The following is a 25,525-nucleotide window of genomic DNA, read 5'->3' as shown; positions in this document are numbered from 1 at the left end:
GATTTTATGTAATAACTCTTCCGACATTTCTTCCTTTGACTTTGATCTCATTTGAAAGATTAAGGAACCACTACGTGGTAGGCGGTTTGCAACGCGAGAGGACATTGCTAATGCTGTGCGCCAACAGGTGACACGATTCACACATGGTGCGGCAAATGCTGAGGCAGATGGTATTCAGTCGCTCCCACATCGTTGGTAGTGTGTGGTGTCAGTAGCAGGGGACTACTTTGAGGGTCTTTAGGCCCAGGTTTGTCATGTCAACTTTATGTGTACTGTGTTGCCTTTCTTTTGCACCAGGAAGACCATATTGCCCTGTATGCTACCGTAATAAATTAGTGTGTTATGATATTTCAGTGCTATTCATTGTCCACACATGTAGTTAACACCTTGTCCTTTTGTCTGTATATGTCACATTTTCAACCGGACTGGTATCTTCAAGAGAAAAAAAGTTGCCATGACTTTTGCACCAACCCTCATATAATGTCATCTTAGCGTTCAATGGTACTTTTTTTATCCCACAGCAGTTGTCTTACTTGGTAGTAAAATTGAGTTGCCTTGCTAATTCGACTGTCCAACTGATATTTTGCAAGGTTGTCTTGTCATACTATACTACCCAAGTACTTAAATGTTGGAACACTCTCCACTTTGATGACATTTATTCTGATTTTTGGTTTGTCATCTCCCCTCTGTAACTTCATCACCACCATCTTAGCCTTGTTGATATTTCAATCATATCTCAAACTCTTGATTCCATTTCTGCAGCTTTTCCTCCACATTATTTTCGGTTTCATCCCAGATCACTATGTCATCTGCAAAGATGAAAGCTTGCAAGTCCTGCTGCTCCTTCTTTTTTAGTGTCTTTATTATGGCATCCAGTTAGTACTAACTACTTTAATCATTACTGGAATGAACAAATGATAAATGAAATTTGTGAATTATCCACTAGTTAATAAAAAATCAAACCTTGTAGGTACATAAATGTATTGCAACAGTTCCAAAACTTTACAGTAAGATACAAAACGATACCATTATAGAGCTAGATGTGGGCTTTTGAGTATCTAAAATTACTTTTGTAAGATGCTAATGGTTTATAGATTATGGAAAGACATGTGGGCGACACAATACTTTTCTCAGGTGTTACTGTTTAGTCTTATGTCTCTCATTGACTCTCAGGTGGGCAGGCTATTCACTGTTCTCGAAGGCAATAGTGAACATCGTTATCATCATCATAAAGTATTCAGTTTTTGTGGCTGGTTTGGTGTTGTGGTGAGTCTTCTCCCTTTGGCTCGATCATGTACAGTGTGTTTGACCTCTTCACAGCTTTGCAGTCCTGTGTTCTCAAGGAATGTCTTCACGAAGGTCCGTCTTGGTTTTCCTTGGGGAAAGATGCAAAGGAATATTGGTAGTAGGTGAATGAAAATATTTACTTAATTGGATTTATGACTTTGCTCTTTTAATAACACCACTACTTCTTGAAATGAAAATATTTAACTCCAAATGATTATTTTGTACAATTATAGTCTAAGATTTATAAGAAAAACACACACAAACCGAGTGAGTTGGTTATGCAGCCTTGAAGATGGTTTTCCACGATTTCTCCATTTATGCACCAGGCAAATGCGGGGGTTGTACCAGTACCTTAATTTGTGGCCCTGTCCTACCCCATCGTTAGTATAAGACCTCTCTGGGCCAGTGCTATGTAAAACAGATGGAAAAAGAAGCACATCACGCTGAGCAACAAAAAAACTGCCTTTTCTTTGTATCGAACATACTAATCTGTTTTGCAACTTCTTCTGATTTAGAAAAAGTCATGCGATGTTGTGTATAAACCCTGTGAACAAAGCAGACTGCCATTTATGCAATACTTGAAACCCCACATTGTGGGAATCCTCCTGATATAATTATTTTTAGTTCAAGCAGAGATTTAAATAGTACTAGCAAGTGTACCCGTGCTTCTCTACATATTCTAGTAGTGGCTCGTGGGGTGTAAGTTTGGTGCAGTCCAAAATGCACGTGTGCAGTAAATGTGTACGTTTGGAATAGGTGTGTTGGATAATCTAGCTAGGAGGAAAGAAGGGATCTGAGTGATCTTTTGGGAAGATAATTGTCTACAAATATCTGCTGTATAATTTTCATGCACTTACTTTAAAAAACACAATGTAACTACAAAATTAACTAAAAGCAAATATTACTCACATTTGGTAATGTCTATTGCTTGTATGTTAAATCTTTCTTCGGTCCTTTGAAGCAGCGAACTTGTCAATGATGTCATCGTTAAAGGGCATTGTATCCATCAAGTCGCTGAGCAGTGACTTCTCCAGGGATATGGTTGCCAGCGCAGTCAGCCTCTCCAGGGATATTGAATTCCTTAAGTAGGTTTTTATCTGCTTAAGGCACGAAAAGCTTCTTTCTATTGAGGAGATGGTAGACGGTATGGTAAGTATTAAACGAAATAATGTATATGCTTCTTTGGACACGTCCTTGAGTTCATTTTTATTGAGCGGCAGAATTATTTACTCCAAACTGGTATTTTTGTAGGTAGAATCAGAATAGATAAACTGAAGTTCATTTTTTAACCTGTGTGTGTCGGGATAAGAGATCTTAAGCAAAGAAATGGGAGCTTCTGCATTTTTACCTTAATTGGTTAATTCCAATGGCACGGGGGCTGGGTGTATGTGTTGTCTTCATCATCATTTCATCCTCATCATGACGCGCAGGTCGCCTACGGGAATCAAATAGAAAGACCTGCACCTGGCGAGCTGAACCCATCCTGGGATATCCCAGCACTAAAAGCCATACAATATTTCGTTTCAGCAATGAAAGTTCTTTTGGCTGATGATTGAAAAAATGAAGGAATACCACCAAGACTCACAAAAACAAAGTACGGCACACTGATATGTTGGTAATACTTTGCTTTACCGCTAGATTTAATCGGTGTGCCAAACAATGTACAAATAATGCTTGAGGGGCATCTTCCTTGACCTTAGTTTGAAGACCATTTAGATGACCTGCCATGACACTAGCTCTGTCATAAAACTGGGCAATCAATTTAGTTTTGTAGGAAAATTAACTCAAAACAGTCTCCAGCAAGTTGAATAAAGTAATTGCCGTATGGTCCGAACTAATGTAAAAGAACCAAGGAAGCATTCAACTAGTGCAACTTTGTGGGTAATATACTGAAGTATAGCCGAACACTGCGATTTCTTTGTGATATCAGTTATATCGTTGACCTGAACTGAAAAGAAAGAGGTTTCTAAAATTTCTTCTTTCACAGCATCCCTAATGAGGGTTAGAGATGCAGTCTTTTAACTCACATTGTATAGTTTTTGATTCTGCGCTAAAAACTATCTTTATAGAAGCATAATGGTGTTGCATTTCTAATGCGCTGCTGGAAACTAGAAGTTTCAACAGTTCTTTGAAATTTGCTCTATTTAAGGAGAAGCCTCCATGGCTCAGACGGCAGCGTGTCGGCCTCTCACCACTGGATACCGTGGTTCAAATCCCGGTCACTCCATGTGCAATTTGTGCTGGACAAAGCGGAGGCAGGACAGGTTTTTCTCTGGGTACTCCGGTTTTCCCTGTCATCTTTCATTCCAGCAACACTTTCCATTCTCATTTCATAGCATCTATCAGTCATTAATAAATCACTTTGGGAGTGGTGACCCCATCGTACTAACAGCCTATATTTGATTCATTCATTTCATTCCTGACCCGGTCAATGACTGGAAAACAGGTTGTAGGTTTTCATTTTCATTTTTCATTTTTCTATTTAAGGAGGAGTCACTCTCCCCATAGCCTCTAAATGCCATTTCCTGCTTAGAAAGATAATATAAAACTGCATCAATTGGTAATCACATGCAAAGTCTGTTAAGCCTCAGATTCTCATTCAATTTTGTGATGTATAGATGAGCATTTTCTCTTAAAGCATCAGCAATTTGATTCAGATTCTTCTTAAGTTCTTTAAATCCCACAGCATTTTTTATATGCTCTGAAGAACCTTTATACTTTTGGAAAGACCTAGTAGCACAGGATATATTTTCAAATTCTGTGTGATTCCAGACTTTCTGTTTCACTCCAACAATAAGATAAGGCCAACAAAGGAGTTTCTGCAAATAATAACTACTGCATAACCATATATAACTACTATACCAAGAAACCTGAAAATTTTGTGTGTACATCTTTCTGGAGGCAGTACTTGTTATTTTCTTATAAGTCAAAACTGGCTGGGGACAATTGCTTGATAAATTTTTTTTAATCCTCCTCCTTCCGTTTCGAAAACAGAGTTTCTCTTAAAATACAGACTAAATCCATGGAGGGTTCCATGTTACAACACGCCTTGGAGGGAACACTCTTCTTTCATGTTATAAGAAAAGATTTAAATACTATAATATAAGTATGACCTCGCATGTTACATATTTATATCCCTAATGAATTTCAAATGCACTTCCTCTCCAAACATCCTAAAACAATAATTAGTCTATGCTTCACGCGGTAACTATAAAAACGCCAAGAGCTCACCATATGAGCTGTGCTACTAAATGCTCTTCAAAAGCACTTATTTTATTTACAGTTCACACACAATTAATCTGCCACATGGCCACGATTCTCATTATAATGACAGACATTTATTTTCACTATAAAAGAATACTCCGTGCACCACAGTTCAAATTTATAACGAGCTTCTTGTTACAGTTGTTGTAACAGTAGCCACAACTCCCACGACAAAATATACTAGTAAATGTGTCTTTGTTTGATTGTGTTTTAGCAGCAATGCTGTAGGAGCCTGCATGTGTACAACCTAAAAGAGAGGGCGGGATACATATTCGGGTGTGTTTGGATAATATCATCCCAGCTTGAGTCAAGGAGCAGAATATCCCAGAGATTCGATGGGCTGCACCAAGAAAAATACAGCCGCATGCATACTCATGACAATTTTGAGCATTGTCATGACAACCGTTGTGTTACACGTCACAAGTCAGCCCGCACTGCTGTGAGCATCTGTTGAGTAATCACAACATATAGAGTGCACTCTTAGGTCTTTTAAATGGATATCTTTTAAAGAGAAAATACAGGGATGCAGAAAATGATAGACAATTGTTTTGAGAAATGTTAGTGCAGCCAGGCTATACCTGTTGCACTTGAAAAGCCGCTACTTCGGTTTTCTATATTGTATATGGATTTCTCCATAAATTACTGTAAAGGCAGTAAGTAAGATTATATTAAATTGCATATCTCTTAGCGCTATCTGAGAAACAAAACAGGGAGGACTACGTTATTTCCGATGACAGTAGGCATTGGAGAAGTAGTGTTGATAATGGTAGGCCACATTTCCTACTGCCAATTACAATCGAGTTTGGGAGTTTCTACTATAAACGGCAGGCTCACTTGGCAACTGGCATTCACAGTAGAGATGGAGAGTTTCCATTATAACGACAGGCCCCTTTTCCAAATGCCAGTCACAATCGAGTTGGAGGGATTTGATTATAATCGAGAAATACAGCTCTATTTAACGTATAAGGGATAGAGATACAACAAAAGGTCATAGGACAAAAGTTGTAGATCTCTCCAAATTGAACTGTGATTGTACTATCCGTTTTTTAATACGACTTACTGTTTAGGCACCAACTACCCCGAAACAAAGGGAAACAAAGGACTGCACCGGCATTAAAATGCATCCATATTTCGATATTTTCTAGGGCCTAAAGTAATATATTTCAACAGCATGGAATTTTTCCTTAAAGAAAAGACTGTCCAGGTTTTGGGATTAGCACTCGCATACACATGGAGTAAGTAAGGAAAAAAAGTAATATAGTTAAGAAAGTTGAAATTAATAGAAAATAGGATTATAATTGATGACTGTTGGATAGGAAAAATATGTAAATACCAAGTGAATGTATTGAAAAATAAAATGCCCACCGAATAATTTGTGATGGTATAAGTTATGGTTATAAGAAGGCGGTAAGAGAGGAGAAATTTAGGCGCAGGGATTCTTGAGTTTAAAGAGGCAAGGCAGAGGCAAGAAATTAAAGTGGAAAACAGAAGTAGAATTGAAATACAGTAAAAATTATAGAAAATGCCAGAAAACACCTTACTGTGTGAAATAATGGGCTGCTTCTCACGACCTTGTTTCTCAGAAAGTTCCTTAAGGTGATACCTACCTAACATTGCCCTTTCCATAGCTCTTTGGCTGCCACATAGTTTCTCAGATCTGTTTTGAGACAGCATGACCGTTTCAAAACCACAAGTCTTGACTGGCTGTGTGCACGTCTCATAAAACTTTTGCTTACGTTTCCAGTTGATTGGAACTTTTGATTTATCGCAATGTAGCTGAGTTTACCAAAGGCGGCCCAATTGATCCCAATTCTGCATTTGTGTTCAGCTGTTTGATTTTGTCAGGCCAGCTGTATAGTATGGCCCAAGTAGACACATTCTTCAATGGATTCTGTAAGGTTACTGTCCACTAGTCCACTGTAATGTAATTATGGTCTGGGCCCATTACTTTTGTTTTCATAAGGTTTACACGTAGATTTTGACACTGTGCTGAGTTCCTGAAGCATTTTAGCTAGTTCTTTTGGATCACTGCATATAAGGATTATTTCCTCTGCAAAACATAGGTGATTTAGGTAAGCTCCATCAAGCACTATTACTTTAGACTCCCATGATTTTTTATTATTTTTATTATAGTGGAATCCATTTCTTTTCAGTTTTGACTGAGTTGTTCTGTAACTGTTGGGTTATTCAGATTTATGAGTAAATAAAATTTGGAAAATACCTGAAAAAGGAAACATTTAACAACAGATTATACAAATTAATTAAATTGTTTCCCTTTAAATACAGTACAAGTCCATTATAACAAAAGTTCACAAATTCATAATGACAAAAAATTTACTCGCAATAGAGAATTGATGACTTTTTGCGAAGTTGAAAGGAATTTTTAAAAATCATTAAAATTGGTATGAAATGACTATTTGTTTATATTCAAAATGTGTATTTTTGCAAATGGTTTCCATACTGCAGCGTACTCGTTAATTATTTTTCTTATTTCGATACTAAATGAACATACACGTTCAATTTCATTCTTAAAAATTGTAATAGTGTAGCATAACTTCAGAGGCTTCTGTGGAAAACACCATCAACCTAAGCTTATTTAACCATTTCTGTATCATGAAAGCATATTTTGATCCCCAGTAAAGTAATGATAACCTTTTTGCTATACATTCACTTGGAAATCATTTTTCTGAAATCTGACCGGACACGAGAATATATAAAGTAACCTCTGAAATCAGTGATGCACTCTTCCATATCTTGAGAAGTATTAGGCTGCATTCTTACTCACTTTCAGTACCTGTGAGAGTATTAAAATTAAGTGATCATTTACTTCAGCCTTTATTTCTAACGAGTTAACAACTGCTTTCCGCCACATTATTTACACATGTATTGCGAAAACACATTTTCCACTTTTGTTTCAAACTTGGTTTGTTTACACAAGTCTATGGGTATTACTAATCAACTTCTGCAGTGCCTTTGAACAGCGACGATAGAGCTTGCTAGTACACATAGCAAGAAATCGATGTGGAAGATCAATTGCATTCAGTATAATCACTGGAGAGCAGGATAAATGTAGAAAATGGAAAAAATTATGCACACTATATATTGCCCATAATAATTGATGAGTCAGTGGAAGGATTCTTGTAACTGAAGGATATTACACAATTTAATATAGGAATTTTCAAGGAATATTACAAAAATGTCACTACAACACAGTTCTCGCTTATGTGACATACTCGCTATAGCAGACTTCCACTGTAGTTTCTTTTTCAGGTATAATCTTTTGTTAAATGTTTTCATTTTCGAATATTTTCTAAATTTCATTTAATTATAAATTAGTTTCAACAGTTAGAGATCTCATGAAAAGTTCTTGAAGGCGTGTATGATGGCTAAGGTGAACGGTTTTGGAGAAATTGTATCTCCCTACTGGACACTTCATTGGTATATTTTCTGTATTCCAGTCACTGTCAAGTTTGACTTGAAGTGTTGCATTTTCATACAGGCTTCTGATGAGCTTCGTGTAACTGGAGTTGATTCCTGCCTGGTCCATTGCTGTTAACACTGCTCATGTCTCAAGTGAATTGAATGCTTTCTGATAGTCAACGTAGGCTAGACATAGTGGGATATTGTACTCAGAACTCTTTTCAATAAATGTCTGGATTCTGTGGAGGTAGTCATTGGTACCAAATCTTTTTCTAAATCATCCTGTTCTACCAGCTGATTGAAGTCAAATTTGCTGTCAATAATTTTGGTTAGCAGCTTATAGACAATACTGAGAAGATTGTTGTCCATGTAGGCAGATCCCCCATGTTCTTAATTTTTTTTTTTTTAATTTTAAGAGAATGCTGATCAGCATTTTGCCAGTTTTGAGGGATGTTACCGTCTTAGAGAAATTTGTTGAGGAGCACACAGAGTGCATTTTTGAGTTATAGACATCCTCCTTTCAGCATTTTGGCAGGAAGTATTTCATCCCTTCTTCTCCAGGGCTTTTTAATTTTCTTTTGTTCTTTCAATGTTGCTCTCAGGTCATACCGCATTATCTCAGCCACAGACATAGCCGAGGGGGGGGGGGTGTTACTGGGGGTTAGAGCCCCCCCCCCCCGGTATGGAATTTTTGCATAACGAAAATGAACAGAAACTGACAATAAACAATGAAATGAAAATCCACAGCTTGTTTCCAGTCATTTGACTGGATCAGGAATGGAATGAATGAAGCCCCCATCTAGCAGGGAGGATAGGAAATGTGCTGGCTGCCGAGGTCTGTCGCACTTCTCTGGGGCAATGATAAATGACTGACAGATAAAATGAAATGTTAATGGAGAGTGTCGCTGGAATGAAAGATGACAGGGAAAACCGGAGTACTTGGAGAAAAACCTGTCCTGCCTCCGCTTTGTCCAGCACAAATCTCACATGGGGTGACTGGGATTTGAACCACGGCATCCAGTGGCGAGAGACCGGCACACTGCCGTCTGAGCCACGGAGGCTCTCACAATAAACTAAATAACCATTCAGAGACATAATTGTAGAAGAAACAGATTTGTAATTCACTTATATCAGTATCCTTATAATGATAAGTCATTCATGCACTTCCATTGTGTTCTACCATCATTTTATAACTACAAACCACTTCCCACCCCCACACTATCGGCTGATCCTGTCTACGCTACTGGCTACTGCAACTGCCAAGATGAAGGTATTTGCTTATTGTACAGGTCATTATTTTATGTATATAATGTTTTAGATGTTATACTCCTATAAAATTTAGTTCTAGTGATCATATCCAGAAAAATATCTTGCATTTCATGTGGCTGTAATGAAATACTTAGCACCTCTGTAACATTCCGATATTTCACAGAGCTTCATTATGTTTAGTCCATACTGATTCTTGCTAGTCTGTAAGAGTCTTCTTATGTTCCAGATTCCACACATTATCTCTTTATAAAGTGAATAATTTCATAGCAGATGTTTTTACACATAACCTGTTATGTTCAAAACAAACAAACAAATCCTTATTGTATAAACATGATGGTCCGCTTTTACCCTTATCTTCCTCAGGTAGGCACGTTATCTTTTCCGTCCTAACATTCAGCATTCTGTCTCTCCTATTTTTGATGGATACAGTATCTTTGTATCTGTTTCCTGGTGCAAGCCAGAGTAAAATGCAGTTTCCACTGAATCCCCAGTTTCATTTATGGCTGTGACAGTATGGAAGCTGCTGAGGTATGGGTGGTACTGGGTGATGACATTTGGGGCATGAGTAGTGCATCTGAGTGCTGTGAAAAGTGTTGATCATAGGATCACTAGTAGTACAAAGCACTTTCGTTCTCAAAGGCAAACTACTTCACTCATCATCATGTCATGTGTGCCTCATTATGGAGCTACCATTGGCTTTTTCATTTTCCAATAACCACATAACCTTCGGTAGTGCTGTTTGGTGATCCAATCAGTCTCCAGGCTGAATACGAAACACACAACATTTAGTGTGGACTTGTTGACTATATGACCTACTGCATACCATCATAAAGAAACATAGGCTGCTAGCTGTAGGCCTAGGAAGAATAAGCTGTGATATTTCAATACAATAAGTGTAATAACAGAGAAATGAGAAGCCATTGGAATTACAGTATATAGGGGGGTACCGGTACATCATTAGGGAGTGATGGAACGGTAAAGATAGAAGGACAAAGCTTAATAGCTTATCACTGTTCAATAGAATGATAACAATTAAGTTGCCTTACTTTTGTCATTACCTTTAATTTGATATTTGGTAGATAATAGAACAAAATCAAACACTTATTTATAACATGTTCTTTAAAATCTGGGATAAGTATTCATAGAATCTCGATTTAAACTTATGAATTGATTGTGTTTGGAACTCACCCTAAAGAATGCAGCAGTAGATCCACCTCTCAGTGCACCATACTTGATCTTGGTCTGCTTAGCTAGATCTTCTGCACTTTCTATTGGAGAATCCATTCTTTCGACAGTGAGAAAGGCTGCTAAATTGGCAGTGTATGAGGAGATCATTATTAGAGTGAAGAACCACCACATACCTGCTACCATACGTGTTGATACAGCCCTGTAACATATGAACATTAATATTTGCATCATATTATAGCTATTTAACATGAAAACAGGTACAAAGTTTATTTCTGTTTACTGAATGTTGAATTAAAAGGTTTTCAATGTAGGTTTTAAAGATATGTAAATACCTTGATACAGTCAGCAGGATTACAACATATAAATGCTGTTGGGTCTTGCTGATTCTCCAGTCTACCAATTATGAAGATATGTGTATCCTTTGAATTGCATAGGCCTTTGAGGTTTCGTATTACAGTTAGTTACCAAATACCAAATGAGTTCCATTTGCAAACAGGATCTTCCAGTCTGGATAAAAGAAGGTTGTTTGATTGCTTGCTTTAATTAGACTTTTGGTTAAAATGCCAACAAGGCAAGGATGCATAGTTTATTACTAGTATAATAGATGAGAATTCTCTTTCTAACCTGTTGGTCTTTAAGCATATGGAGGTTATAAACTTTTGTTCTCGAAGGTCTCCCTCTAGTAGAGGAAATCAATACAGTGGTTAAACAAATATTAATTTGCCTAGAAGTGCATCATCATTGAATGCTGAATCTTGATCCCTTCACACAGAAGTTTGATAATTATGCTATTTGACTACTTCGGCTCATTGTAAGGATAATATGCAAAATTGATGAAATCTCAGTAGTATGGAGATTTCGAGCAGCATTTTGTAATCATCTGGTCTGTAACATGACCAATTCAGCAAGTATATGCCTCCCTGGAATGAAAAAATGAAAATCCACAGCCTGTTTCCAGTCATTTGACTGGATCAGGGATTTTAGTTTATTACTGTATTTTCATGTCTGTATTGATGAAGTTCATGACTATAAAAACAAGCAGTACTGATTAGGTGGAATTATTCCTATTTTACAATCAGGTCAGGGATGGAATAAATGAAGCCCCCATCTAGTGGCAAGGATAGGTATTGTGCCAAAGCCTGTTGCACTCCTCTTGGGGTAGTGATTAATGACTGACAGATGAAATGAAATGATAATGGAAAGAGTTGCTGGAATGAATGATACAGGGAAAACTGGAGTACCCAGAGAAAAACCTGTCCCACTTCTGCTTTGTCCAGCACAAATCTCACATGCAGTGACTGGCATTTGAACCATGGAGCTCAGCAATGGGAAGCTGGCGCATTGCCACCTGAGCCACTGAGACTGTCCTACCTGGAATGTTTTTGTTTAAGTAGGTACTGTAGTAGTACATGAGAATACCACAGTAAGATGAGTAATACAATAACTATAGTAGTGGATATTGAAAACAGAACACCATATAAGTGTACACTTCATATTTCGTACAAATGCTTTGTATGCATTTGAAGTCAATGTGAAGAGATTTGTGTAGAAATATCCAATTTTCATGGGACTTAAAAGCACATTTTTAAAGTTATCAGAAGTTCAAAAGAGTTACATCTCAAATTGGACTCTGAGCTATACTTAATACATGTGCAGTCTAATGATCTGTGTGGCTATGGTGTCTGTAATTAGAACTGAAAAGGAAGCAGCTGTGTTTTATACAGGGTGTATTTAAATTCATATTATACATTTTGAGGGTATGGAGTTTTGGTCTGCACGTTTAAGCAGGTGGCTCTACATTGCCCCATAAGTAAATCCATTCACATGGATAATAGAATTAAACACAGAGTCACCATATACAATGTCAGTACAGTCATGTTACATCAAAAGTTCCAGAATGCATCGGGTACACTGTCACACTCATGACGCTAGTCCAAGAGTCTATATAAACATACGCAATATTACATAGTGCACAAAGGTGCATTTTGTACCGGGGGTATGTTCAGTTTTCTGAATGCCACCAGAAGGGATTGCAGGGAAGACCAAGGAGATAACATTTTGAATAAGAACCTATGTCCAGAAATGTACCATTTCCCTGCTACTAGCGAAACACCACCACACGTTTGAATGTCCCATATCTACAGCATCAAGGAGCAGAGCAGGGATTGTACATTATTGTTGCAGTGGTTCTGTGTCCCTTTACAAGAACTTACAAGAAGAATGGGATATAAGAGATCCCAGTGAAATCTGAGGAAGATCTACTTGCACAGGTTATGGTGGGACCGGATATCAACTACCAGGTGTTTGAGAGCAAGCGAACTGGAACATGATAATAATAATGTTATTTCTTTTACGTCCCACTAACTACTTTTATGGTTTTCGGAGACACCAAGGTGCCAGAAATTAGTCCCACAAGAGTTCTTTTATGTGCCAGTAAATCTACCGACACGAGGCTGGCATATTTGAGCACCTTCAAATACCACCGGACTGAGCCAGGATAGAACCTGCCAAGTTGGGGTCAGAAGGTCAGCACCTCAACTGTCTGAGCCACTCAGCCCAGCCCAGAACATGATACACAGGTTTGTATCGAAGTGGGTGTCGCGACTTTCAGCTGTTCTTTTAAGTGGATGCAGGATCACTGCAACAACAACAACAACAACAACAACAACAACAGTGCATGTACTGCACTCCACTCATTGATACAGCAGACATGGGATAAGATGAAACGGTATGTTTCCTGACCTAGGTTCCTATTCAAAATGTTATCTATTTGGTCCCCTCTATAAGCCCTCGAAGTGTATAATAGGAATTTAAATAATACACCCTGTATATTAGGTTCCATTTTGCTCAGCGTTTAAGTGGGAAACTAGAGATGTCATACACTGGTATTTTAACCTGTTCTTTTGAAATGTTATACCCTGCCCAAGACATTCAAGATAGTCTTAAATTCATGGCAGGGCTGTTAATTTAGCACAGGTCATCCAAAGAGGAGACTACCAGTGGCGGCTCGTTTGGGAGGCGCTAAGGCGCGCGCCCCCCACGGGGTTCCATTAAATTAGGGAATTTTAATCTTAAATGTTAACAAGCGAAATATTTTACTATTATTAACAAAGGCGCGAGTTGTACTGTACTGCGGCCAAAGCGCTGCTGGCCCGGCGCAGGAGGGCGCTCTCTCATAGCGGACCAGTCTCGCTTGACTGGCCTTGAGGGAGCCAATCAGAGGCACAGTAGAGATGTGCTGTTCTAACGGAGATTCCGGCGCGTTTCTGCCGCGGCCCATGGTTGCAGCCAACCTACCCGAAACATTGCTGATTTGATTTCTATTTAACAGGGGTCAGTTTGTGCCATTTCTCTCCTAAAACTAGGAACTATTTTACTGAGGCACTTACCTGAGTTAAATGTGCCAGTATTTATTTAAAATAGTCTTGTAGTTTTTAGAATTATTAACTAACGAAACGAGTAACGACTGTAGCTACTGTCTCCTCGCACTTGACTCATGTTGGCCATACTCACTGGAGAGCGCGATGTTTAGCTGTGTGTTGATGTATGATCTCGTGAGGTGACTGTGACGAGGTGAAATTAGGAGAAAGGTTGTGATTTATATGTTGGCGTAGTGTTATGTTTGCACTTCGTACAGTATGATTACCGTCGAACATATTAAAGAACTAACGTTTTCTTCTTTTTCTATCGAGAAGAAAGTCGAACTGAAGGAGTGTGGTAGGCCGACACCAGACTTCTCGTTGAAAAGACCGGAGTCCAAGGAAAATGAAAATAGGGCTTTCCAAAGACAAATTAATTCTCCTGACGTATATAACAAGAACACGCGGATATGTGTAAGTGATATCTCAGAAACCTTTTACTGCATTTCTTGCCTGCTATTCTCCCGTTCTAGGAAAGGAGATAAATGGATCACCACAGGGGTGATATCAATAGTACCATGGACTTTGAAATGCTTGATAAAGTCAATGTCGTGTCTTGTTTGAGTGATCACTACAGCGAAACTATTCGTAAACATAATTCGATCGTGGACAAGAACAGGCAAATGTTAATAATAATAATAATAATAATAATAATAATAATAATAATAATAATAATAATAATAATAATAATAATAATAATAATACAAACAAAAGCGGACATGAAGAACGCACAAATTCAACCCGAAGACATTTTGAATCGAAACATATATAGAAAGAAAATTGACACGTGGGAAGTTACTCCAGAGAATGAAGTACCAAAAAGAGCAGGTACCAAGTGGACGTAAGAAAGGAAGAGGATCTTTAGTCAACAGATGAAAGCATATCATAAATAAAGCTTCGTGTGTTCCAAAAGGGACCATTCACGCATAATAATAATAATAATAATAATAATAATAATAATAATAATAATAATAATAATAATAATAATAATAATAATAATAATAATAATAATAATGATAATAATAATAATAATAATAATAATAATAATAATAATAATAATAATAATAATAATAATAATAGACTAATAATAATAATAATAATAATAATAGACTAATAATAATAATAATAATAATTGCATATGCATTGCACCGTATAGTGTTCGAAGTGTGTATCTTGATAACATGGTTTGAAGAACTTGAGATATATTATGGAATTATGAAACTAACGCGCGCCCCCCACTGCTGATATCCACCAGCCGCCACTGGAGACTACTGTACTAACCATTAAACAAATGCCATGTGGCTGACCAAGTGAGTTGGCCATGTCTTGTAAGCTTGCATCCGGGAGATAGTGGGTTTGAAACCCACTGTCGGCAGCCCTGAAGATGGTTTCCCATTTTCACACTGAGCAAATACTGGGACTGTACCTTAATTAAGGCCACAGTCGCTTCCTTCCCACTCCTAGCAATTTCTTATCCCATTGTCGCCATAAGACCTATCTGTGTCGGTGCGACATACGTCAAATTAAAAAAAAAATGCTGTGTGTCTGAAGTTATATTATCAGAAAAAATCTGTAAGATAATTTTCATGCAGAGGTATATATATATCTAAAATGACTATCACAAGAAGTACACATGCAATTTAAAATAATTGACCATTGTTTCTTATATTTGTATTTACTTTGAAGGAATTTCCTTTTCTGTAATTATGTCAAGGGCAGTACAAAAATTTTAGGTGGTAAAATTCTTCTAAATAAATTTAAACTATGAAAACACTGCCTTATGCACAATACAGAGCAATGTATTTTGGACTGGAATATGCAGACATGCTTTGGAAACTCAGATGATAATATAATTATGTAAAACTTCCAGATTAACTTGCATGGTGATTTTAAAAATACATAATTGTAATAATTATGATAGAAACATGAAGTACAGAATAATTTACATTCAAGAACTGAAACAGTCAATAAATTATTTATATCTATGAATGCATCTTGGCTTCATTAAAAAGGTTAGTGAAATTTCTGTATTAATTTCAGGTTATTTATCCCCAAAACAAATCCCCCAGACCCATTAGGGTCCTGACCTACCAAGACGACTCCTGCCCAGCCAGAGGGTCTGCAGTTATTGGAGTCCTACGTGGACACTGTGATGACATCCTAAGCCATACTGCTTGTCATTCTTGACTGGGTCTACTACCTTCTCTATCAGCTCATTAGAGTCTCACAAAACTGAGTGAACCCTGTTCCAGTCTTCAGTTGAGAATTTAATATTGGTGGATTGATTGGGAATCAAACCGAGGGCCTCCATTTAAGAGGCAGGCATACTATCCGTACACTATGGGGCTGGTCTAATTTATCCAAAGTATGAGAGAAATTCGATGATATAATTGGCAGAAGAATTAATCACTGTAACAAGCTCTATAGCTGCTTGTTGAATGATTTTCTTAATTATTTTTCATATGGCTATAAAAGGGTGGTCATGAACTAGAAAGTGACAGTGTTTTGTCCCAGTTTCATTATTTCATTTAAATGTCTTTGTAAATGTTTAAACAATTCAGTTGACTATGTATTAGTGATCTCCTAAATCAATCAATCAATCAATCAATCAATCAATCAATCAATCATGACTGATCTGCATTTAGGGAACCTTGAATCTATGAATTGTCAAAAAAGAATGAATACGTTTGTTGCAAAGGAATTTTCAATAATATTTATATTTGTTTAGCGTGTCTTTTTAATTTTTTAAATATTGATCGTATAATTATTACCAGAAAACAAATTTACTCTGAGTGACATTTTAACTCTAATTGCACAACCTAAAGTCTACCTCTAACAACTCAGAAGTATTATACAGTTTTTCTATCCCACTCTTTGTCGTTATCCGGAACCGATACTATTTTTTGAAATAAAGTAGTACCTGTAGCTACCTTCATAATTTTATCCTTGATAGTTGCTATCATAATGATCTCTGCTTAACTTTTGAAAAAAAAGTATTTGTATGTTTTGATTGTATATTACTAAAATTACAACATACACTGTATATGTAAAATTCTGATGTATTTGTACAAGTGTGTAATATTATGTATAACATGAAGTGAATATATTGTTATAGCAATTTCTTGATTATTTTTTTAAGTTACGTTAAAGTCATTCTCCTAGCAGCATTTTTATTATCTACTTTGCTGGATATCTTCTTTTAATGTTACTAAACAAGGAGCCTAACTTGTAAGTTAGTTTGGCTTACTTTGGTGCAATGTCGGAGCCCTGCTGCATGAGGCTACCAATTGTGAACCAGAGAGAGTTCAAGAGACTAAACTGGTTCTCCAATACATCAGGCTCATCATTACAAGGGTGTGGATTATCCCACTCGTAGGGACTGAATCTGTAAACAAGAATTACCAAGGGTCATGCAACAAGGAAAAGGTTCATGATCCTCCTGGCATCTTAAAGGAAGTTCTTCCACTTTGTAGGAATTTTTCTTTGGCATCATTTATCAGTGATTTATACAGGCACGGTGTGTTAGGAGTAATGGCTGGATATTAAAAGAGATTTTAAAGATCAACTAGTGCCGAACAGGTTAAATTAGACCATTTGTTAACAGGAAGTTAACAAGAATAATGCTACCTTCAGTTTTATCCAGACTTTGAATCACAGTCACCAGTAATTTCAAAAATTACATGTGCATTGGCTGGGCTTCAGACTTGGTTGTCTTGGTGAGAAGTCAGCAATGATGCTACTTGGATATCATTCAAATAATTAAATTGACCAGAGAAAAGTCCATTTTGTTTTAAACATATTTTGCAGAAGAATATGAATTTGTAGGCATATTTATGTTAATTCTTGTAATATTATACAAGGGTATGTATTTTGATGGACTTAGAGATTGTAAGAAATATTGTTTAAAAACTAATAAAATGAATTACTATGCCATGAGTGATGTATATCCATTAAGATGCTTCAGGAAGATCGAGTCATATACACAATTGCTTACTTGGGAAGAAAGTCACAGCCCTGCTGCATGAGCGAGCCGATAGCGAACCACATGCAGTTGAGTAGTGTAAACTGGTTCTCCAAGTGGTCAGGGTCGGGGTTGCAGGGGTGAGGGTTCTGCCACTCATAAGGCGTAAATCTGCAACAGGCACATCATGTACCATACCAGTCTACACTATCTTTCCCTTTACACATAAATTATATTTTGCTCTCAATTCTATGAGGTATTAGTCATAACTCTGTACAGGCTAAAGTAAAGCAAGAGATATTGATCTTACTGAAAAGGTGTTTTGGTGAAATATAAATATACAAATCATAAAAAAATGATGACCTAATGTTACTTGGAGACCAAAAGAGGAAAACTTTATGATTACAACATTATGTAATATGGGATGGATTGACAATGAAGTATATATTGTAAAATGGATATATACAAGTGGAAATGAATGCAAGTTTGTAGTAACTTACGGAAAAATTATCACAGACAACACAGTAGAGTTTCAAAATGCTCTGGATATGAAATACAAATAATCATTAAATAAATTCATAATTATGAAATACAAGTATATTTCAGAATTTCAAGGAAACAAACAATCGAAATACAGTCAACTCTTGTTTTAGTGAAGTCTGTTGTAGTGAACTTTCAGCTATAGTGAACAAAATATATTGGTCTGATTCACTTACTTTAAAATGTACACTAAATATTTTGTTTATATTGAACCCTTGATGTTGGCTCTAGTGGACCTATAAACTGTAATGTGTAAGGAAGATTGTCACTGTAACAGCAAGAGTATCATTTTTCTTTGCAGACTTTCTTGTATAACGTGGCTATTTTAAAGAAATGCTTTGTCTGATGAAGTTCTTGTTTTGATAGCACTCAGAATGGCTGAGAATAGAGAACTAGCAGGGGACTAATGAAAGTCTGGGGAATATCTGAGGTCAAGCGACGACCTCTGACTGGGTGAGAAAATGTGCTTGTTGAGGGTGACTGAAAGTAGTCTGTGATGTGGTGCTCACTGTATCTAAAAGTTTCTAACAATGAACATCAAAGTGTCAAGGCATAAAATGTTTCCTTTGAAAGATAAGGCAAATATTATCGGTGTCATATAGAGTGGATTTTCTCATCAAGTGCACATAGGTTGGAAAAATGGTTTGGGTAAATCTGCTATAAGCAGCATATTTAAAATTTAGGACAAGGTTCTAAGCAACTTGGATACTAACAAACCTCAAACAAAAGAACTGCATATGGCTGATCAGGATGATGTTGACCAGGCGTTACAAAACCGTGCTAAAACTCTTACTGTGGTATTGTCATTCACCTGTTGCACCATTACTAATCCTTGGTTTCAAAACCACAGTTTCTTGACACTCATTTTTCTTGCTATTATTCCCCTCGGAAATAATTCAAATTAATATTCTGGAGGCAGTGATGAGTTCAACAGTCACTCGTCTTTAATTTGTCCAGAAGGCTCTGATATTTTTGACAGTCATATGTCTCTAATTTATCCAGTTCCCAGTTGTTTACATTTTGTCTGGAACCGTTAGCTGTCTTTTTATTTCTAGGATGAATATTATTTAAATTATTTTACACTTGTATATAAAGAAGTTATAATCATTTTTCTCCTTGTCAGAATCATTTTTATCATCTCTTCTATTACAGCCCTTTATTTCTGAGATTAATTAATTTTGTTAGGTTAGGTTAGTTTAGGTTATCAGAAGAGCCCAGATTATGTGTAATTACATATTCTGTTCCCATATATGTAGGTAGAAGAAAAGCTAAAATGTCAGCAAATCACACTAAAAGGATCATTATTCTAGGAGTTTAAAGTTACATATTTTTGCATATTTTGATGCATAATAAATATTTTGATAAATATTACATATTTTCAATATTTTGAAGGATGTAGCACATTTGAAAGTAAACAATTATTTTTTTCACTAATTTTACAGCAATTTAAGTTTTTTAATTAAGCAATTGAAAATAGTTTAGAAAGCCTGTACATCTCTATCTAAAAATAATTTAATAATTTAAAATGAGGTAATCTGTCAAAGAATCACATTCCTTAGCTATGTTGACGGTGCAAGTCTTGGGTGTCTTGAGCTGTGTCTATCAGTCTTCCCTTGCACAAACTTTGTCACATTGTTCTCCTCTCAGATTTCTTTTGTGATCCCTTGACCAGTCCTCAGTTTCTTTCTTTCTTTCTTTCTGTCTTCCTTCTTTTGTTCTTCTTCAGTTATTGCCCACGATTCACTTTCATAAAGAGTTACACTCCATACAAAAGTCTTCAGAAACGTTTTTTTAATAAGCATACTTGTGTTTGATGAGATCAAATTTCTTCTCTCCTAATAAGGACCTTCCTTGCTTGAGCAAGTCTAAATTACATATTTCTTTGCTGGGTAATTTGAAATATGTGCCAGTGACTTCATGTGAAGTTGAAAGATCTTTATATATATATACATGAGTAAGGACAGACAGACGGCATTTGATGAACGCAGAATATTTGGAAAAATATTTAGTTATTAATTGTGCCTCCAGATGAAAATTAGAGGTTGAATAACCTGTGGAGTTTTAACTTTTTAAGGTTTTGTTTCCTTTTCTATGTACAAGAATATGTCAAATAAAGCTTAAATATTAAGTTACATATTTTTTATTTGTTACATATTTAACTACATATTTTGTCAATTTTAGCTAGGCCTACATATTTATATATATATTTCTCATTTTTATATTACATATAATCTGAGCTCTAGTTATCATCATTATCATGGAAAAGGAAGGACGAACAAGAGCACCAAATTTTATTACATTTGAAACTGAAGTGTTCACTTACTCAGATTACTTCTTGGCAAAACAAGATTATTTCTGAGTTGGGAACTTGAATTGGTCACCTATTACAGTAATTATAACAAGGACGCCACATTCTCTTTCTCTCTGTTCATCATCCTCAAGATATTATAGATATAGGATATGTGGTGTCAAATCCATTTTAACAATAAGATCACTGCACTTTGGATGCACGTAATGTGAGTTTATATCGCTCACTCACGACCGGTAAACTTTTCAATCGGATTCACGACACTTTGGTGCACATAATATATGGTACAACTTACTCATGAGGTTATCTAGTGTACGTAGGCTTTAAAACCTCGGTTAGCTGCTTAACCACTTGCTCATGACCAGTTAACTTTTCACCGCAGTAAAACGTCGCAAATTTCAAAACCCGTTCTTGATGCAACAGAAATTCAACTTAACCATGGCAAAAGCTTACCATGGTTAAGTCATAACCAAGGTTGACAGACCGGTGCTAAAGAACAAAGCTGAGCAGCTAGTAAAGCTGCTTGACAAGACTCAAGAGTTTGTGTTTTTGGACAGACAGAAGAAGAGGCGCAATAAGATAAGTGGAGAAGTGAATTCAGTGGATTCAGAACAGCAGAATGGATGACTTTCAAGAGGTAAAAAATTTCCTCCGGCTACTCGCCTAATGATATTTTCAATGGTGGCAAGGCTGAACTATTTTATCAGTTAATGATGGACAGAACATATAAGTTTAAAGGAGAAAAGTGTAAGGGTGGTGAAAAAAAAAAAAAAAAACCTGGTTAACCCTGTGGACATATGCCAGTATGACAGATTCTGAGAAAAGAAAACTGCTGCTAATTGGAAAGGTTAAAAACCTGAAGTGTTTTAAAAATGACAACCCACTTCCAGTGAACTACCGGTACCAATTCAATACTAAAGCCTGGATGACATCATTCATTTTTGAAGAAGAGTTTTGACAGCAATATCAGAAGCTGATAATAAAACAAAGAAAGATTCTGCTATTGGTAGATACTGCTCAGCTGCACAGATCATCTTCATATTGAAAACTTCAGGAATATCAAGCCATTGTTGGAACTGTAATAGGTACTTTCAGCATAGGGGGAAATAAGGGTAAAGATGATAAAGAAAGAAAGTGTCCCAACAGTGAAGGAAACAATACAGGCTATCAAGATTTCTAGAATGTACAGGCAATGTGGAATCTATTGTAAATAGAGCACAAACTCTTGATAAGGATCTGCAAAAAATATTCATTGCAATTGTAGGCTGTACCACAAGAAGCCACCTGTAACTGCATTTCAGTGCCAAGTAAGGTACCGATACTGTAAAATTGATTCTGTTTGTTGTGTTGTATTTTATTTTGTTTAAGTAATAAATAATTGATGAAACTCATTCTATTGTTTCTGCCCCTATTCCAGTCAAACAAGGTTAATGGCAGGACAGTTTGGTTGTAATGAACTTTGGATTTACTGAACCACATATCTGAGTCCTTAGAAGTTCATTATAACTGGACTTAACTGTACTTCATCATATCTAATAGACCTAAGGAAAATACTCATCAGTATGCTTGAAAATATAGGTCTAAGCAGATTTCAGTATAAGTTAAAGTTCATATGCTTCTCAGTTGACTAACATGATTTTGCTTACTAAAAAGAGATTACTTGTTCGTGAGAGCAGATTGATGGCTGTATGACTATGCCATTTACAAAATTTAGAACATTTTCTACTTGTGCTGTATGAAGTACTATTACATACAATTTTAACACTGGTAAGGTTATGCCTGAAAATATACATTATATAACTTTACGATGAGCCCTATTTAATAAAATACAAATTTGGACTAACTAAATATATTATTATAATAAAATATATACTTCAAAGATGTGGTTGGATAAAAATTATAAACAAGAGGAGTTAAACAACACATTAGAAGCCTACTATTCTTTTGTTACACAGTATAGACAATTTTTAAGTGGAAATTAAAAGTTCTGAACCTATTTTTATATGAATTAATATGAGGGTTGGGGCAAAAGTCATGGCAACTATTTTTTTTCTTGAAGATACCAGTCCAGTTGGAAAATGTGACATATACAGACGAAAGGACAAGGTGTTAACTACATGTGTGGACAATGAATAGCACTGAAATATCGTAACACACTAGTTTATTACGGTAGTATACAGGGCAAAATGACCTTTCCGGTGCAAAAGATTGACAACACAGTACACATAAAGTTGACATGACAAACCTGGGCCTAAAGACCCTCAAAGTAGTCCCCTCCTACTGACACCATACACTGCCAACAATGTGGGTGGCACTGAATACCATTTGCCACACCATGTGTGAATCGGGTCACCTGTTGGTGCACAGTATTAGCAATGTCCTCTCGCGTTGCAAACTGCCTACCACGTAGTGGTTCCTTAATATTTCGAATGAGATCAAAGTCACAGGGCAAAATGTCAGGAGAGTACGGTGGGTGCTCCAATTCTTCCCATCCCCAACGTCGCAGTAGCCGCCCTGCACACTCTGCTTTATGTGGTTTTGCATTGTCGTGCAGGATTATTGCACTGCCCACAAGATCCGGACGTTTCTCCTGAACCTGTCGCACCAGGAAGTCCCTGTAGTATTGTATGGTCACTGTTCTGCCATGTGGAACAAAGTGGCAAACAATGACACCCCTGACGTCATACGCAACAACGATCACCATCAATTGGACTGGGGAAGGATTATGACGGACCTTCTGCCTCCTTGGTGATCCAGCATGTCACTACTCCACGGACTGACGTTTCAGTTCTGGTTCGTATACCCTGGCCCAAAATTCATTGCTGGCAATTATTCGTGACAAGAATTGGTCGCCGTCCTGTTGCCAGCGTGCAAGGTGGTCGGAGCATATTGCATAGCATACCCACCTTTGAACTTCCGTCAGTGCATGCGGTACCCACCACGATGCGATTTTGCACAGTTGCAGCTCATTACCCAATATCCTGTGGATGGTGCGTTTCTCGATGCCACTTGCCCTCTCCAACTCTAGTAGCGTCCATCACCTGTCTTCATCCAGGAGCTGCTCGATGACGGCACGTGCCACGTCGGTCCGCACACTGACAAGTCGTCCCGAACATTGCTCATCACTGGTTGACACACGTCCTTGCTGAAACTTTCCTGCCCACCGTGCTACTGTACGGTATGGTAGAGCATTATTCCCAAGGGCTTCCACTAATTCACTGTGATATTCCATCGCATTTACCCCTCGGAGAATGGCTATTTTGATGTAAACGCGCTGTTCAATATGGGTTACTTCCATCTCGCACAACAATCACCAACTGACTGATTTCACAGCCCTCGCTGCACTACTACCAGCTATCACAGAGCCATCTGTTGTTCTGCATACTCACTATGCCTGCAGAACTTCCACACGACACATATACGTTTGTGATCCGTTCACATATCTACAAGAAAAAAAAGTAGTTGCCATGACTTTTACCCCAATCCTCGTAATTTTAATCTTTTTTATACAGACAAAACCCTATTTATATCAGGAATTTGCCATATGTGTTACTGTGAAATGAAACTTTTCTTCTCCTGCCATACTGACAATTAAGACTGAGTGCAAGGTGGCTGGCAAAAATGCCAACGAGAGATGATAATCACAGTTCAGCGGCAAATATCTGGATGAGGCCAACAGCAAGCAAAACAACAGGGCCAGTGAACCGTTGAGGCTCATGATAAGGAAGCTCCTAGAAGGAGCTGGAAGCTGATTAACAACGGACCAGACACCCAGAATTATCTGGAAGTGGAAACTTTTAGAATCTTCTGCAGGACTTTATGAAGAGCCAGTCAGTCTGGAGCCATTCTTGAGTGCATCACTCACAGGCAAAAGTAACCAATGCTAGTCCGTCAAGAGTCGTTCATCAGGATTGAGTCTGTCAGACGGTTACACAGGGTTCAACGAGCCTTGTTATCTGTGAACTGTGCTGGAATGATACTGTACTGTGGAGGCTAGTTTGGAGACCAGGAGTTTGATGCACATATGTGCAGTGTGATTGCCTGAGTGAGTGTGTGTTAGTGTGTTTTACGATGGTAAGTAAAAGATAAAACTGTATAGAGCGGAAAACTCAAATGCAACTTGTCAGTAACTATGAATAGCATTTCAATTAAATTTATTAAGTAGTAAAACATGCTACTTCTCTGTGTACTAATTTTAGTTTTAAGGACTCTGATAACCTGCCACATTAGATTCAAAAATGTAGTAAGCAAACTCTTTGGATAAGAATCAGTATCATTTAAATGAAGAAGATAATATTGCAGGAAACATATGCATCCTAATGAAACTTTTTCAGAACCTATAAAAAGCCTTTGAAGAAGTTCCTGTTTCAAATATGATCAATTATGACAAAACGAATTTCTGTGATGGTCCAAGGCAAGCAAAGGTGGTTGTGAAACAATGTATTAAACATTCTGAGGGGATTTTAGACACATTCAAAATAAGTAACTCTGTTACAGGGGCTGCAGCTGCTGTTAGAGTAATGTTTGCATCATTCACTGTCTACAAAAACAAGCACCTGTTGTTTACCAGGATGGAAGGAGAGATCAATTAAGTTAGTTACAATTGAAACATGAGTGAATGGTTTGGTCTGCTTAAACAAAATTTTATTGCCTTATACAATGGTTGATAGTCATAGTCGATTATAACTTATTCAGTCATCTGCCCATTAATGTCACCATGCTTTAGAAGAATACAATATGATATTTGTGTTATTTTCTCCAAACTCAACACACCTTTCCCAGCCTCTTCATCCAATGTTCTTTTTTTTTGCCTTCTAAAGGCGAATTGTCAGTGTTTTACAAGAATGGAAGGAATCCAGCAAGGGAGTA

General features: G+C 37.0%; 1 protein-coding gene across 7 annotated transcripts in view; it reads right to left on the bottom strand.

The window, feature by feature from the left end:
* Positions 1–25,525, bottom strand: part of KaiR1D (Kainate-type ionotropic glutamate receptor subunit 1D) — a 1,117,017-nt gene that overhangs the window by 147,103 nt on the left and 944,389 nt on the right. For 5 of the 7 annotated variants that reach the window (XM_067143360.2, XM_067143361.2, XM_067143362.2 and 2 more), the window contains exons 14-16: positions 17,842–17,979; positions 17,095–17,232; positions 10,429–10,627 (exon numbers count right to left, since the gene is read on the bottom strand). In XM_067143360.2, the coding sequence (XP_066999461.2) occupies positions 10,429–10,627; positions 17,095–17,232; positions 17,842–17,979 (475 nt within the window). The remainder of the gene's footprint in view (positions 1–10,428; positions 10,628–17,094; positions 17,233–17,841; positions 17,980–25,525) is intronic. The other 2 variants (XM_067143363.2, XM_067143364.2) reach the window with 2 other exon arrangements.

This window comes from Anabrus simplex, chromosome 3 (genome assembly GCF_040414725.1).
Source record: "Anabrus simplex isolate iqAnaSimp1 chromosome 3, ASM4041472v1, whole genome shotgun sequence".
NCBI classification, from domain to species: domain Eukaryota; kingdom Metazoa; phylum Arthropoda; class Insecta; order Orthoptera; family Tettigoniidae; genus Anabrus; species Anabrus simplex.
The sequence above is the reverse complement of the archived record's forward strand: the minus strand, read 5'-3'. Positions and strand labels throughout refer to the sequence as shown.